At 28.2% G+C, this 13,439-nt stretch overlaps 1 protein-coding gene across 1 annotated transcript; it reads right to left on the reverse strand.

Moving 5' to 3' along the window:
- Window positions 1-8,943: 8,943 nt before the first annotated feature.
- On the reverse strand, window positions 8,944-13,310 carry LOC145849070 (ubiquitin carboxyl-terminal hydrolase 5-like; the record flags this gene model as incomplete). Its single annotated transcript, XM_082954153.1, has 9 exons — window positions 8,944-9,120; window positions 9,376-9,460; window positions 9,976-10,108; window positions 10,669-10,778; window positions 11,190-11,456; window positions 12,145-12,253; window positions 12,401-12,555; window positions 12,717-12,822; window positions 13,128-13,310. Coding segments are annotated over 9 exons (1,242 nt in total), but the record flags the coding sequence as incomplete, so codon positions are not given.
- Between the last annotated feature and the right edge of the window lie 129 nt (window positions 13,311-13,439).

The following is a 13,439-nucleotide window of genomic DNA, read 5'->3' on the forward strand; positions in this document are numbered from 1 at the left end:
AACTTCTTTTTGTGCTATAAAGTTAGTTAACCATACCATTAGTTCAAGATATATATACTCAATGAAAAAACTTACTTACGAAACCTATTATCACTTAATCTAAAATCTAAAAAATAATTTTTGAAACTGTGGCTATATTTTCTAATTGGTCAGTGAACTAGTGTTGACATTTATCTGTAATTAAATAGACCTGGCAGGAAATATTTCTAACATGTACAGCATTTACCATCAGAGTCAGAAAAAAATACTTTAAATTAAACTAAACAGCAGTTTTAAAAGTGTTAGGATTGCGGAAAGAGTCTTTTCATATTAAGCTTGACAATTTATAGTTTAATGTAAATAGTTAAAGACTTGTATCTATTTTATTTTTAATAAGCTTTTAAATTGTTTATAAAAAAATTAAATTTATAAAAACTATGAGCCGTCTAGTTGTTTTGACAAATAAAACTTACAGCAATCAAGTTTTTTTTAACTCGTCAGCCATAAGAAGAGTTTAAAGCAGGCATTAAACATTGGTTATTACAAAATTTTATTCTACTAAAGTTCAAGCTAAACATAAAATATTTTAGATGTACTTTGCACTGTTCGATTTAAAATTACAAAAACAATTTTTTTATTTTTACTATAACTAAAAAAATTAAGTAACAGTATATATATTGTCTATTAACTTACAAAATATAGTACAACTTTTTTATGGCAACTTTTAAATGGTAACTTCTACATTAAAATAAAAAAGAAATAGTATTAACTTAACTGTACATGATTATTTAATTTAAGAGTTATCAAAGATTTTATAATTATGCATTAAGTGAGATGTCAGAAAAAAAAAGTTTATTAGGTGCAAGTCAGCAGTTAAAATGTCTTGAAGTGTCATCATAATCTTTTTATGAAAGACTTCTGCAAATCTGCACAAGTGACTAAGTCTAGGGCTGACAATCACAAAAGTGATATGTTCAAAATTACTTATTTCACAAGACGTTAAAACGTTTTATTTTATTTAAAAACATTAACTTTTTTTAACGTGATTAATTAAATTGAAGACATTTTACACTAACAACATTTAATACGTATAGAAATAGTTTTTTTTTTACGGTTTAGTTTTTTTAAATTATCTAACCTACAAAAGATTATTAATATCTTAAAGCGATACAACTTTACTTTAATGTTTTTACTTAATCTTTATAAGAGTTGCAATTGTGATAGACTAACTTATAATTTTGCAAAAAATGTTTAAAGCTACGAATATCTACGAAACTTCATTTTCGGCATTATTATATTCGTTCATTAAATGTTATTACATTTAAATAATCGAAGATATAGAACTTTAATTTTTAACAGCAAGAAATAAGTTCTCATTACAAATAAAATGCCAAAATTAAATAAAAACTACATTTTATAATACAAACTTTATTTAGTTTTTTAAATTATTTTAAATTAATTAAAAATATTTTTAGTTTTTTTTTAAACAAATTTATAATTTATTTACTAGCTGTTAATTTTTTATAGGTAAATAGTACTTATAAAACATTGTATTGATATAGTTCTATTTCCAAATTTTAGATTTTTATTTTGTAATGGATAAAGCAAAACACTGTTTTGTTTTTTATTAGACGAGTTTACACACTTTATTCACATCATGCATTGTTTATTACTAAAGGTTCAAGCGAATCGAGCTCTGCACATGGGACAAGTGACATTGTTGGCGAACCAGGTCATCGTGCAAACTTTGCACATGACGTGCCGACCAGGACAGTCCAGTCTGACCATCTGCGTTCCAACCTGCAGGTCCTCCTTGCAGATGTCGCACGTCGATCCAACAAGCGACTCGTCTGAAGCGAAATGGTCAAACCTTTCAATCCGGTTAGTTGTCAGGCCTCTTAGCGGTGAGTTGACGTTATGAGGATTTAGCACAGACAATAAGGACTCCATACCTCGTCGTACTATATTTCGTTCAGCTCTACTGTAGCGCCTTCTAACACTGTTGGAGTCTCGAAAAACCAGCACAGCGTTAGCAACACGCTATAATTGAAATACATATTTTTGTTAAATTTACTTTTAAGTTGAGTTTAAAATGTGTTTAACAAAACAAGCGCCTTTGCACAATAATTTACAGAAGTTTATAGTAAGTTTCGAAAAATACTGCCTTTCACTGTTTTTAAAAATTTTAATTTAAGTTTAATAAAAAACTTACTACGGTTTTATTTTATTCGTAAGTTATATAAAAACTTACTAAAAATGATGTAGTAGAATGAGCTAAATAAAAGTTTTTCACAAAAATTAAAAATGAGTTTAATTCAAACTGCATATTTTAAACTCTTTATAGCAGTCACAGAACTTAAAGAAATTTTACAATTTTTTAACAATGTATTATAATATAAGTATGTACTTTTTTTACTGCATCATGTCAGCAAAACAATTCAATTATTTAATTTTTTCTAAACTTACTAAAACATTTTTTTTCTCATGTTTTTTATAAACAAAGTATATTTTATTTATAAATTATTTGATTTTAAAAATTTATTTTTTGATATAGGTTTTTTTAATTATTGTTTATAAGTTTAAAATATATAAAAATTTAGCTTTTTACCAAATAATTTACTTTAATTATTTGTAAAACTATTTAAACCATTTATACTTGTTTTAGATTTAAAACAACATACATACCTCAACTGAATCAGTCATTTTGCTAGGCCTTTTTATTAAAAAAAATCTGCTAGAAAAGAAATTAGTCTATGATCAAGCGAGAGTAGTAAATTTAAAAAATGTTTTTAAATTAGACTAAACAATAAAACTGTTTTCAAAATTTTCAACAGTAATTTTAAATTTTGTTAAATGAATACACATAAAAAGTTTTATTAAAGATGGCATTAAACTGTAGTATATAAATTATATTCCAGTTTATAATTAAATAAAATATACTTTAACATACTTTTTGTACAACTTAATTAGAGTTGTTTTTCAATACTAACATCTACAATTTTAAACGCAAACAAATATATTTTTGTTTTAAGTATCTAACTTGAGTATTTTTTTTTAATCATTTCAGTCATATGATTACAAAATTTGCTTCAATACTTTTTTGCTTTAATTTTTCTATAACAAAACAAAGTTGCAGTTTTAGTTTCTCTCCCATTACCAATATTACGTGTTTTAAAGTTTAAGTTTATAGACTAAAAAAAATTTGAAACATAACGAAAAACTTCATTTAGAATTAGCTGTGTAATCAAACACTTTTTTTTGCTAGTTTTTATTAAATAAAGTCCAGTAGTTAAACTAGTAATATTAATAGTATGTCCCTAAAAACTTAGTTTGATCATGAATTTTGAGGGTCAATTTCTTTATCGTGTTCAATAAATTTGTTCAAAACCAAACAATATTAATTTTCTAGTGCATGTCGTTCACAAAAGAGTGCACTATTGCCTTTTTCGGCAACTTTTAGTAAGATAAGAGGGCTCTACCGGTAAGAGGTAAAAGGGAATTATTCTAAATATTAGGTAAAAAGCGGATAGTAAGTAGAAAAGTGGCAACAGCTTACTTACATCAGGTATTCTATGCTCTGTAATGAAACGTAGGGAAAAGTTTAAGGTATAATTTACAAGAGGTTTGTAACTAACACTAGATATTCCAAAGTTTGCTTGCCGGTTCCTTGATGGAGAAGCGATTACTTTTTAGTTTACTGCCTATAGTTCATTATGAAAACGAGTTTTAGAAGCCATGATCTAGTGGTTTAACAAAATAATACTAACAACAACTAGGTTTTTTTAAACTTATTTAATCGAAATTTTTGATTTGTCGTTAGGAGAGTTTAAAACAGGTATTAAATATAAGTTTTGAAAAAATTTACAATTTTCTACAGTTCAAACAAATGTTCAATTTACAACTACATAAACTAGTTTGTATTTTATAACTTTACTATAACTAAAAACGATTACTTCGTATAAACTTTATTTTTTTTTCTGCTACATACTTCACTATGTCTTATGACCAAATATTTTGAGCGTCTTTTTTGTCGTTCAATAAACTATAACTATTTAAAACTTTTACGTAATATTATCCGGCAAAAAGGTTGCATTTTGTAATTAATTGTTTTCTTAAAAAAAAAACTTCTGATTTAAAAAAAATCTAATCTAAAATAACTAGAAGTTTAACAAAAAAATTTAAGTTTTCCCTAATAAAGTTTTACTTTTTTTTTTGATTTGGTTCATTAACTGTTTGTTATTGCTTTGTTATTTCGTTAGACTACACACTTTTTATACAACTGGTTACAAACTTTTAAATAAAAAAAGAAACCAAAATTATTATTTTTTATTGTTATAAAAAAAACATTGTCCATGAGATAGTAGTTCTTTAATGTCTAAAACAAGAAAGTTTTGATTGTTAAATTTGTATAGAATGAATTTCTTAAAATCAATTTTTCAAAAGACATAAATACTTTTCTAAAAATAACAAAAAATTAATTAAACATTTTTGAACAGAAAACATATTGTGAAAGACAGTATCAGAAGTTTTAGGACAATTTTTATGTTAAACATATTTTCTTCTCGTGCTATTAGGTATGGGATCCAAAAGACTTTTATTATTTAAGACTAAGTTAATTGATTTACCATTATCTAATTTTTAAATTTTTTAGACAACGCTAATTAGTATATATATTATACGGTAGTGTCTCTATTAAGAAAATTTATATAATTTTCGTTAAGGATATTTTATTTTCTAAAATTATTAAAAATTTTTGCAATTATACTTCATAGAGATGTTTGCTAAATGCGATACAAAAAACGTTAAAACAGCTTGATTAGTTGCAGTTTCAGTTTCATTGAATTGCATCATCACAGTCTAATCAGCACAAAAGACTAAGACTCAGGTCAACATTTAGAAGTGTGATATCCACAATGCAAGAATGTTAACAAGATGTTTAAGATGGTTTTGTTCAAATAAGTTAAAAATTTTGAACGTAGTTGATTAAATGGAAAGCTTAGTTAAATTTTTAAACAATAAAGACGTAAACAGCTAGCTTGATTTTCAGGTCGTAAAAAAATATTTTTCAGTTTTTTTATTTAATCTGAAAAGAGTATTCCATATTTACAAGGCAACTAAAATCGATTTAGGTGTTTATAGTTTAAATAGAAAAAGATTCTAATCGTGCTCGACTAAATAAAAATTAGGCGACATTGAAAACAAGTCTTTAAAATTTTCGAATATCTTATTTGATTATTTGCGAAACTTTACAACTTTTTATTTTTATACTATTTCATTAAATCTGTTAGATTTTTCAAATAAGAGAGAACTTTAAATTATACTTACATAGTTCTGTTTGACAAATGCAATGACAAATTAAACAGTTGTTATACTAAAAACTAAAGTTTTTAATAAGAATTTACAACCAAAAACATTATTTTTGAGTGAGCTGTTTTATGTTGCTTAAAATAACACTTATTTACAGTATCATAACGTATATAACACATTTTTACTGTTCAATTAAAAAATAAGTTTGCAATTTTTTATTATTAAATCGAAACGCATTTTACTTATCTAAAGCACTTTTTGTTAATAAGAGTTCAATAGAATCGATTTCTGCACATGGGACAAGTGTCCTTGTTGGCGAACCAGGTCATCGTGCAAACTTTGCACATGACGTGCCGACCAGGACAGTCCAGTCTGACCATCTGCGTTCCAACCTGCAGGTCCTCCTTGCAGATGTCGCACGTCGACCCAACAAGCGACTCGTCTGCAGCGAAATGGTCAAACCTTTCAATCCGGTCAATTGTCAGGCCTCTTGACGCCAAGCTGTCATAAAATGAATTCAGATCAGTCCCGAAGATCGAATTGATATTTTCTAGACCTCGTCGTAAATCTTGTTGAGTTGATGAGTGTTCCCTCAGTGCTGTGCTGAACTCTTCCAACATAACTGTAAGACGAGAAACAGCATGCTGAAAAGTTAAAGATCTTAATGTTAAATTTACTAAAAGGTGTGTTTTAGACCAGTTTTTCTCAAAGTGTACACCTTTGCACAGTAGTTGTGCACATGAGTTGGTACAATAGGTTGTAAGAAACACTACCTTATACAAAAGCTTTATTTAAAAAAAAAGTTTGTCAACATATTTTAAAGTATTATAAAAATTTTTTAAATAATTTGTTTTTAATGATAACAATTAAACATCTCAAGTTCTTGATAAGCAGAAAAATAATTGCAAATTAATGTCCCTCGTCACAAGTCATTTAACAATGTCACTGTTCATTAAGCAATGTCACTATTCACTTATAAAAAAGATCATAAAAACTAGATTTTACTATTAACTGATGATCTCTGTTTAAAGTGAGACATGGCTTTGAAAATAAAAACTTATAATATTTGAAGTAAACAAGACTTTAATTTATTAGTAAATATTTAAAGAGTTTTACTAACAGCAATGAAGTTGGTTAGCAATTGATTTAATTTAAACTATTACTATGATAATTAAATTTGATCTTCAACTAAAAAGTTTAACTTCCTTGTAATAAACATTTAAGTGTTTTTCAAATTTTTTCAATTTTATTTTATTCGAATGCTTATTTTTACTATTTTTTGCAAAAATACTAATTTTTTTAGTTTTGTTTTAACCAAGAAAAAAAATCACTGTTTTTATGAGATTTTGTCTATAAACAAAGTAAACTTAGTTCATAAAATAGTTGCTTTTAAATATTTTATATTAACTTGTTTATAACTTCTAAATACTTATAAAAAATTAGTTACTTAAAAGTCGTTAAAAAAGGTAATTGAAAAAAAGATACAATTTACAATTTTAAAGGATCTAAAATAACCATATTTTTTTCTTGTTAAAGATAAATATGCATACCTCAAATGAATTAGACATAACACGTGTTTAAGGCTGAAAATATCTGCAAGGAAAATAGTATCAAAGGTCAATTTAAAGTAATTAATTTCAAGTAAACTTTTTAATGAAGCTAAAAGTTTAAGTTGTTTACTATGAACAGTAAATTTTAATTGTTCGAAAAATTTTAATAATAGTTTTATTTTAAAGATTATACTCAAATATGTATTTAATTCAAATAGACTAAAAGATATTAGTTTTGTATAACTTAAAACTTATTATTAAAAACACTAACACCTATGACTTTGAAACACAAACAAACATAACTTTGTTTGAAATTTCTTACTGAAGTATTTTTTATAAACAATTTAGTCATATGGTTTTGTAATTAGTTGTATTTATTTTTCGCTTTAAGCATTTCTACTTATAAAACGAAACTTCTGTTTTATATTTTCTATTGCAACCTTTATTATAACTTTTTATTATTTACTTACCTTCATTTTTGTTATGAGTCCAAGTACGACAATTATCAGATTTAAACTTCATAACTGAAAAACATTTTTTGTATTAATTTTCACTGAAATGTGTTTCTTATTCAGACTAGTAAAAACTAAAAAGTATCATATTGCTTTTAATCAAGGCGGGTTTATGCCATGAATTTAAAGAAAATTAGACAGTTTTTTATATAAAAACTAATGTTTTATTTATAGCTATTTCGCAAGAAGTCAATATGCTAACAAAATATGTTTCATACAAATAACAAATCGATTTTCAGTTTATCTGTAAATTAGTGTTTAAAGTGTGAAGCATCAAAATATTATTAAACTAAGTATCTTAGACTTTTACAAAGTATATTTTTATTAATTAATTTTTAATGTACTACTTATACTATTCAAGCTATGAGTCGGCAAATTAAGTCTGTAGCACGTTTATTAAATATATCACAATTCTTACTTTTTTGATGACAAAAACAACTAAAAAAAAAATCATTGATTTAAGTTTGTTTATGAGCAAGTAATGAGAAAGTTTCATTTTGAATGATTTACTTTTAAAACTTTGTTTTTAACGAACTTTACAAAAGTGTAGTAACTTGCAAACATATTATTTTTGATCTTCTTATAAAAAACTATCGACCCCACAATTATTCTGATTAGTTGTATCTCGTTTATCTTAACTCATGCTTATAATCTTTTAAAATTAAAAAATCAACTACTTTAAAAGCTTTTGAACTTAGTATTCGTTGAAATATATTACTTATGTGTTTCTTATTTCTGTTAGTCATAAGAAAAAACTATTCAGGCCATTCTTTAATGTTTTCATATCAGTACTTAATTTTTTTTTCTTACTTTTAATCACACATAATAAAACTTAATGGGATAACAGCAACTTAAATTTCATAAGTAGTTTACGGCTTTAAAAATTTTGTAAACTTACTAAAAAAATATTTCTAAAATTTACAACATTCACCATCATTTGGCCATTCACAATAAGATAAACAGTTAACTTTGAAATACTGGAATTGCATACAAAAAATTTGTTCAAATATACTTTTTATCTAAATGTAAACAAATAATTAAGTACCTACAATTTGTTTACCAAGTTGTTACCCTATTAATTTTTACTTGTTTAAGAGAAGTTTTTCATTTGTCGTACGCAGTTTTAAGAACTTACAATAAACTAATATCCAAAAAGTTAAAAAAAAGTAATTTTTGGAAGGTTATATTTTTATATGTAACCACTAGTTTTAAATTTTCTTATTTACTTTAGTTAAAAAAAAAAGTTTTATAACGTACTTAAAATAATAAAAGCACGTACTTTGTGTAAAAAGTATGCATAACTATAGAAGTTAAAAAAAATATTAAAAGTATTCTAATGTTGTTTAATAAATAGAAAATGTTTATACAAAAAATATTTTATTAGATTTGGTGCGCTAGCTATTTAAAATGGTGTTATAAAAAAGACTTTTATAACTTAATTAGAAGTTTGATATAGAATAAATTACAAACCTTTTTGTTATATAAATTAAACAGAACTTAAGTTATTTTATTTTTTAAAACATAACATTGAAACATTTATTGCTTGCTTTGTGTACCACAAAATATCACAAATAAACACAAACTTAATTGATCCTATGAGAATAAAATAAAAAACAACTTTTAACTAAAAAAGTAAAGTTTATAAATTAGGAAGTAAATTAGAAAGCAACAGAAGAGTTTAGTTTGAAGACCTCTTGTAAAAGTACAAATAACCGAGATCTTTCGGCGGCTCGACTGACTCGGCAACTTTTTCATCGTTGAAAATTATCCACCTGTTTCATCGGGTTATGAATGTTAATTGAATTAAATTATATTGGTGTAAGTTACGGGTACAAGTTTCATTTTGTACTTTAAAATATAGTGATAGACAGCATTGTTGTTGCTTTAGCCTCACAAAAAAAACTCTATTATAATTTTTTTATCATTTATGTTTCAAGTAAATTAATTCTAAAAACCCTTACAAAACAGGCACTAATCTAAATGTGATAATCAGTTGGTTTATGACAAACAAATGATATCCAACTCACTTTCCGTTCTTCTTGATGTGACACACGTAATGCCCGCTCATACTCGACGGCCCGCAGTGGCTTACAAACGCAAACAGCTCGTACTCTGTTGTAAAATTTAATTATGATTGCTGTGTAGTTTGACTATATAATGCGTGTTAAAATAGAAAACCGCGAAGAAAAAACTAATTAAGTTTACTTTAATCCAGGAGTCGGCAGCCTTTTATGAGCAACGAGCCAAGTTTACTGAAGAAAGTTTCCAGCGGGCAACATTAAAAGTTGTACTACGCATAAAGAATAAAGAAAAAAAAACTGTATAAGAGCGAGTATGTATTAAACTTATGAAAATAGGCTACACAGTTTACTCACATGCCAAAAAAAAAAGCTCATTTTTAAAAGTTCATTATAAAAATTTACCCTCTTCTTACTTAGAAATTACGTTGGGACTTTTTTTTACTTGGCAGACCACAATTACCCAGCGGTTTGCCGGCTTCTTTCCTGACACCGAAGTTCAAGATAATTTTTTTTTGAAAAGTTTTGAGAGCTATGTCAATTCAAACAAGTTACCTTTTGTAAGCTACAACTACTTAATAGAGAAGCACAGATCAAAACTCAACGTACTTCCGTGTCCATCGGTGGGCGCAGTTGCGTTGTTGCCAGTGGCAACCTGGGCGTTGTCACCGGAAGACGACGCGGACTGCCAGGTGTCGAGGTGGGACAACATCCAATCGACCGCCCTCTCATAATTGTCGTTCTGTACATTAATTCAGCAACGATTAGAAACATACACACAGACAAATTGTATTAGTCATATTACTTCTAATTTAATCTTAATATTCAACTATTTTTTGCTGACTTAATTGAAATAAAAAAATAAATATGATAATGGTAAACTTAAAACTAACCTTTTAATAACCAATATATAATAACATACTAGAATATATAAATAGTTAAAACATCGCGATAAAATACCTTGAATATTAGAATTTTGGTAACAAGTGCATAGTTTGAATTACTACTAAAATAAAATAACTAAATCTAATACGAAAATGACAGTATCTCAAGATTTTTAAAGTTTTTATATTATATAAAACTGACTTATAGCACTTACTATAAGCTTTCATATAAGAGCCAATGTAATTTTTTGTAAAAAATCCCATACTTTTTAAGCCTTTAAAAAGATAAATCCCAATCATTAAAGCGTATTTGAACTTGATTTTTATAGATTTCAAAAAGTCGTGCAGCCGAATCTATTCAACTTGTTTTTGTTCAAAGCCACAGCCGCACTTCGTAATTACACAACTTCAAACTTACAGTGGCATTCAGAGCAGCGATGCACTGCGGCCTTGTGAAGCCCATGCACATCATTTGCTGAATGTTTCCCTCGTTGGGTTCGGATGAAGAGGCAGCTTGCTCCACTGGTTCTGCGTTGAAAACAGTTGATTGAAACAAACACTTGTCTGGGTAACTCAATGATTTAAAAGTTTAAGATGAAGATTATAATTTAAAAGTACAATAAATTGTTACCATAAAAGTTTTGGATAAATGATGAAGTCTTAAAACAAATGTATAGAGAATATTTAGTGATTATTAAGATAAAACATTAATACTGCTGTAACGTGATTCATAAAAAGTTTACAAAAACACTTAAATTAAAATAAGTTGTAATTTACTTTTAAATTTTATTTTTTAGTTCAACTGCTTCGATAAAAATATCTTAAAACCTTTGAATAATCATAACTTCAAAAACTTTGATCAACAACAACTTGTTCTTAAAACCACCAACAACAACATTTAATTTTTACCAACGGCACACGATTAATCACAAAACTCACCGTTAGCGGAGTCGGGGTTACTGAAGATCCAGTTCATGGCGGCTTCCGGTCCCGCCCCCTTCACCGCTTGGAGCGCTCTTCGGCACTGGTGCTCGGGGAACCCCATGCTGACCATCGTCGCCAGCTGCACCTCGTCCACCGGCTCCTCCTGCGCCGCTTTCGGCTTCGGTTCTTCCCCTTCCGGCAGCAGCTGCTCGCCGGTTTGGAGGCCGCCCGGCGCTCGGAGTTCCCCCAAATCGAGATTGTCCGGCATCTGCATGCTGACGTCTGTGAAATTTAATTCATAGAAATTTTATATCATTCTTACGCCAAGGAAACATTCTAGTATTAGTTATTGAAACAGTTTCTATGTACTAATTTTAAGTAGAATAAAATTCTAATCAAATTGAACTTTAATATATTTTTTCACTTGTTGCAACTGTTAAAAAAAAACTTGTATTTGAAACCAAAATTAATTGTAAATTTTTTAAGTGTAGTTAAATAAGGCTTTTATCAGAAAAACAAACTTTACGTTAGTTGCTTTAAAAATATTAGTCAACATCAAAACTAAAAATTCTAAAAGATAAATTTGTTTAAGTTACTGCTTAAAACTTTGTAGAGTTTGCATTATAAAGACAACTAGTACCTTTTAACAAAAAAATTATTTATGACTTTTATAAGGGAAATAAGGTAAAAAATTAAATTGAAAAATTATTTTAAACTTTTAGATAGTCCATGAGAAAAGGTGAAGCTAAATCATAATTTCTTATTAAAAACTAACGTTAATCAAACAAATTTACCATTGAACAGTTTTTAAACGACTTTATTAATACCATTCCATGTTCTCTAGTCTTTACTTTTAGCTCAAAGGAAAGAAAAATTGAGCCTTATGAAAAACTACTTTTATTGACCCTTAAATTTATTAAATTTTACAATGAATTGTAAAATATCAAGAAGTTTGGTTGAAGGTACTGACCCATTTTGGTGGGAATCCAGTTTTTATCAACGGTGAACTTTTTCACGTGGACTGCAAGGAAGTCGGGAAAAGTGGCAAACCTTATCCTCTTCTTTGCTTCACCCCTTTCCTGCGATTTGTTTTTATTTATAAATTCATTTTTTGTATCAAAAAGTCCACTTAGTGTTGAATATCAAACTGTAAAAAACCACAAGTTTAATGAGTTGTATACAACTCGAGCAACTTCGAGACTAAGCATTCATAAAATATTCATTACATTAGTAGCAGGGCTCATGAACTCGATGGTTTCTTCGCCCATCCACGTGCCGAGGCACGCTTCGAACGGAATTTTCGGTCGGACGACATCTCCCGCCGACACGCTCCTGCCCTTCTCGCTGGCTTCCTTCAGCTGCTTGTACTTTTCCACTTCGTCTGAATAAAGATGAAAAAATTGAAAGTTTACACTATCAAGGATATAGATGAGTTTATATGAAACTTTGTTAGTGGCATGGCCGAGCGACACTTCAACTGAATGAAAAATTCAAAAAGCGTAAATTTTAGTTCACTAAAAAAAGTCAAAAACTATCAAATACCTTTGTTAGTGGCATGTTCAAGCGACACTTCAACTGACAGGCCAAACTCCGGGTTCGTCTTGTATCTGACTTGATTGCTCTGTTGGCATTCCAGTCTTTCTTCCACCTGATTAGTAAAAATTCATAAGAAAAACAAACTTAACGTTAGTTGCTTTAAAAATATCAGTCAACATCAAAACTAAAAATTCTAAAAGATACTAAAAAAATTTGTATATGACAGATATTTCGTTTTTTATAAAATTTTTCAACTATTGTACATGTTAAAATTGTTTAAAATCTATTTTACCAGCTTTTTTACTGATTTTTGCTCAAAATTTCGGGTTTTTCCAGGATTCAAAGTTTTTTGGCAACCCTGCCCAGGGCGTTACCACCCACTTACTAATATTGATTTTAGCACGTATAAGAACTGACGACAAATTTGAACGCGTCCGAGCAGTTGTGGCCGCTGACCAGCTGGTTCTTCTCCATCAACGTGAACAAGTAGAGCATGTACTCGTGCGCGTCCTGCTGCCTGATGGAGTTGAACTCCGCGTGGTTCCTTCCGACGACGCGCTTCAGTTGCGCCGGCCACGGGTGCACTTTCTCCGCGTCTTCCTAGAGTGTGTGAGAAAATTGTGTTGTGAAAAAGTTGGTTGGTTCTGGTTACGATATTTCAAAAGTCTACAAAAGTCAAATACCAAGTCTTGTTTCGAGTAGAAAAATTAAATTCTATAAAAGCGTTCA

The sequence above is a fragment of the Thalia democratica genome, unplaced genomic scaffold (genome assembly GCF_965202585.1).
Source record: "Thalia democratica unplaced genomic scaffold, ktThaDemo2.hap1.1 HAP1_SCAFFOLD_2022, whole genome shotgun sequence".
NCBI classification, from domain to species: Eukaryota; Metazoa; Chordata; class Thaliacea; order Salpida; family Salpidae; genus Thalia; species Thalia democratica.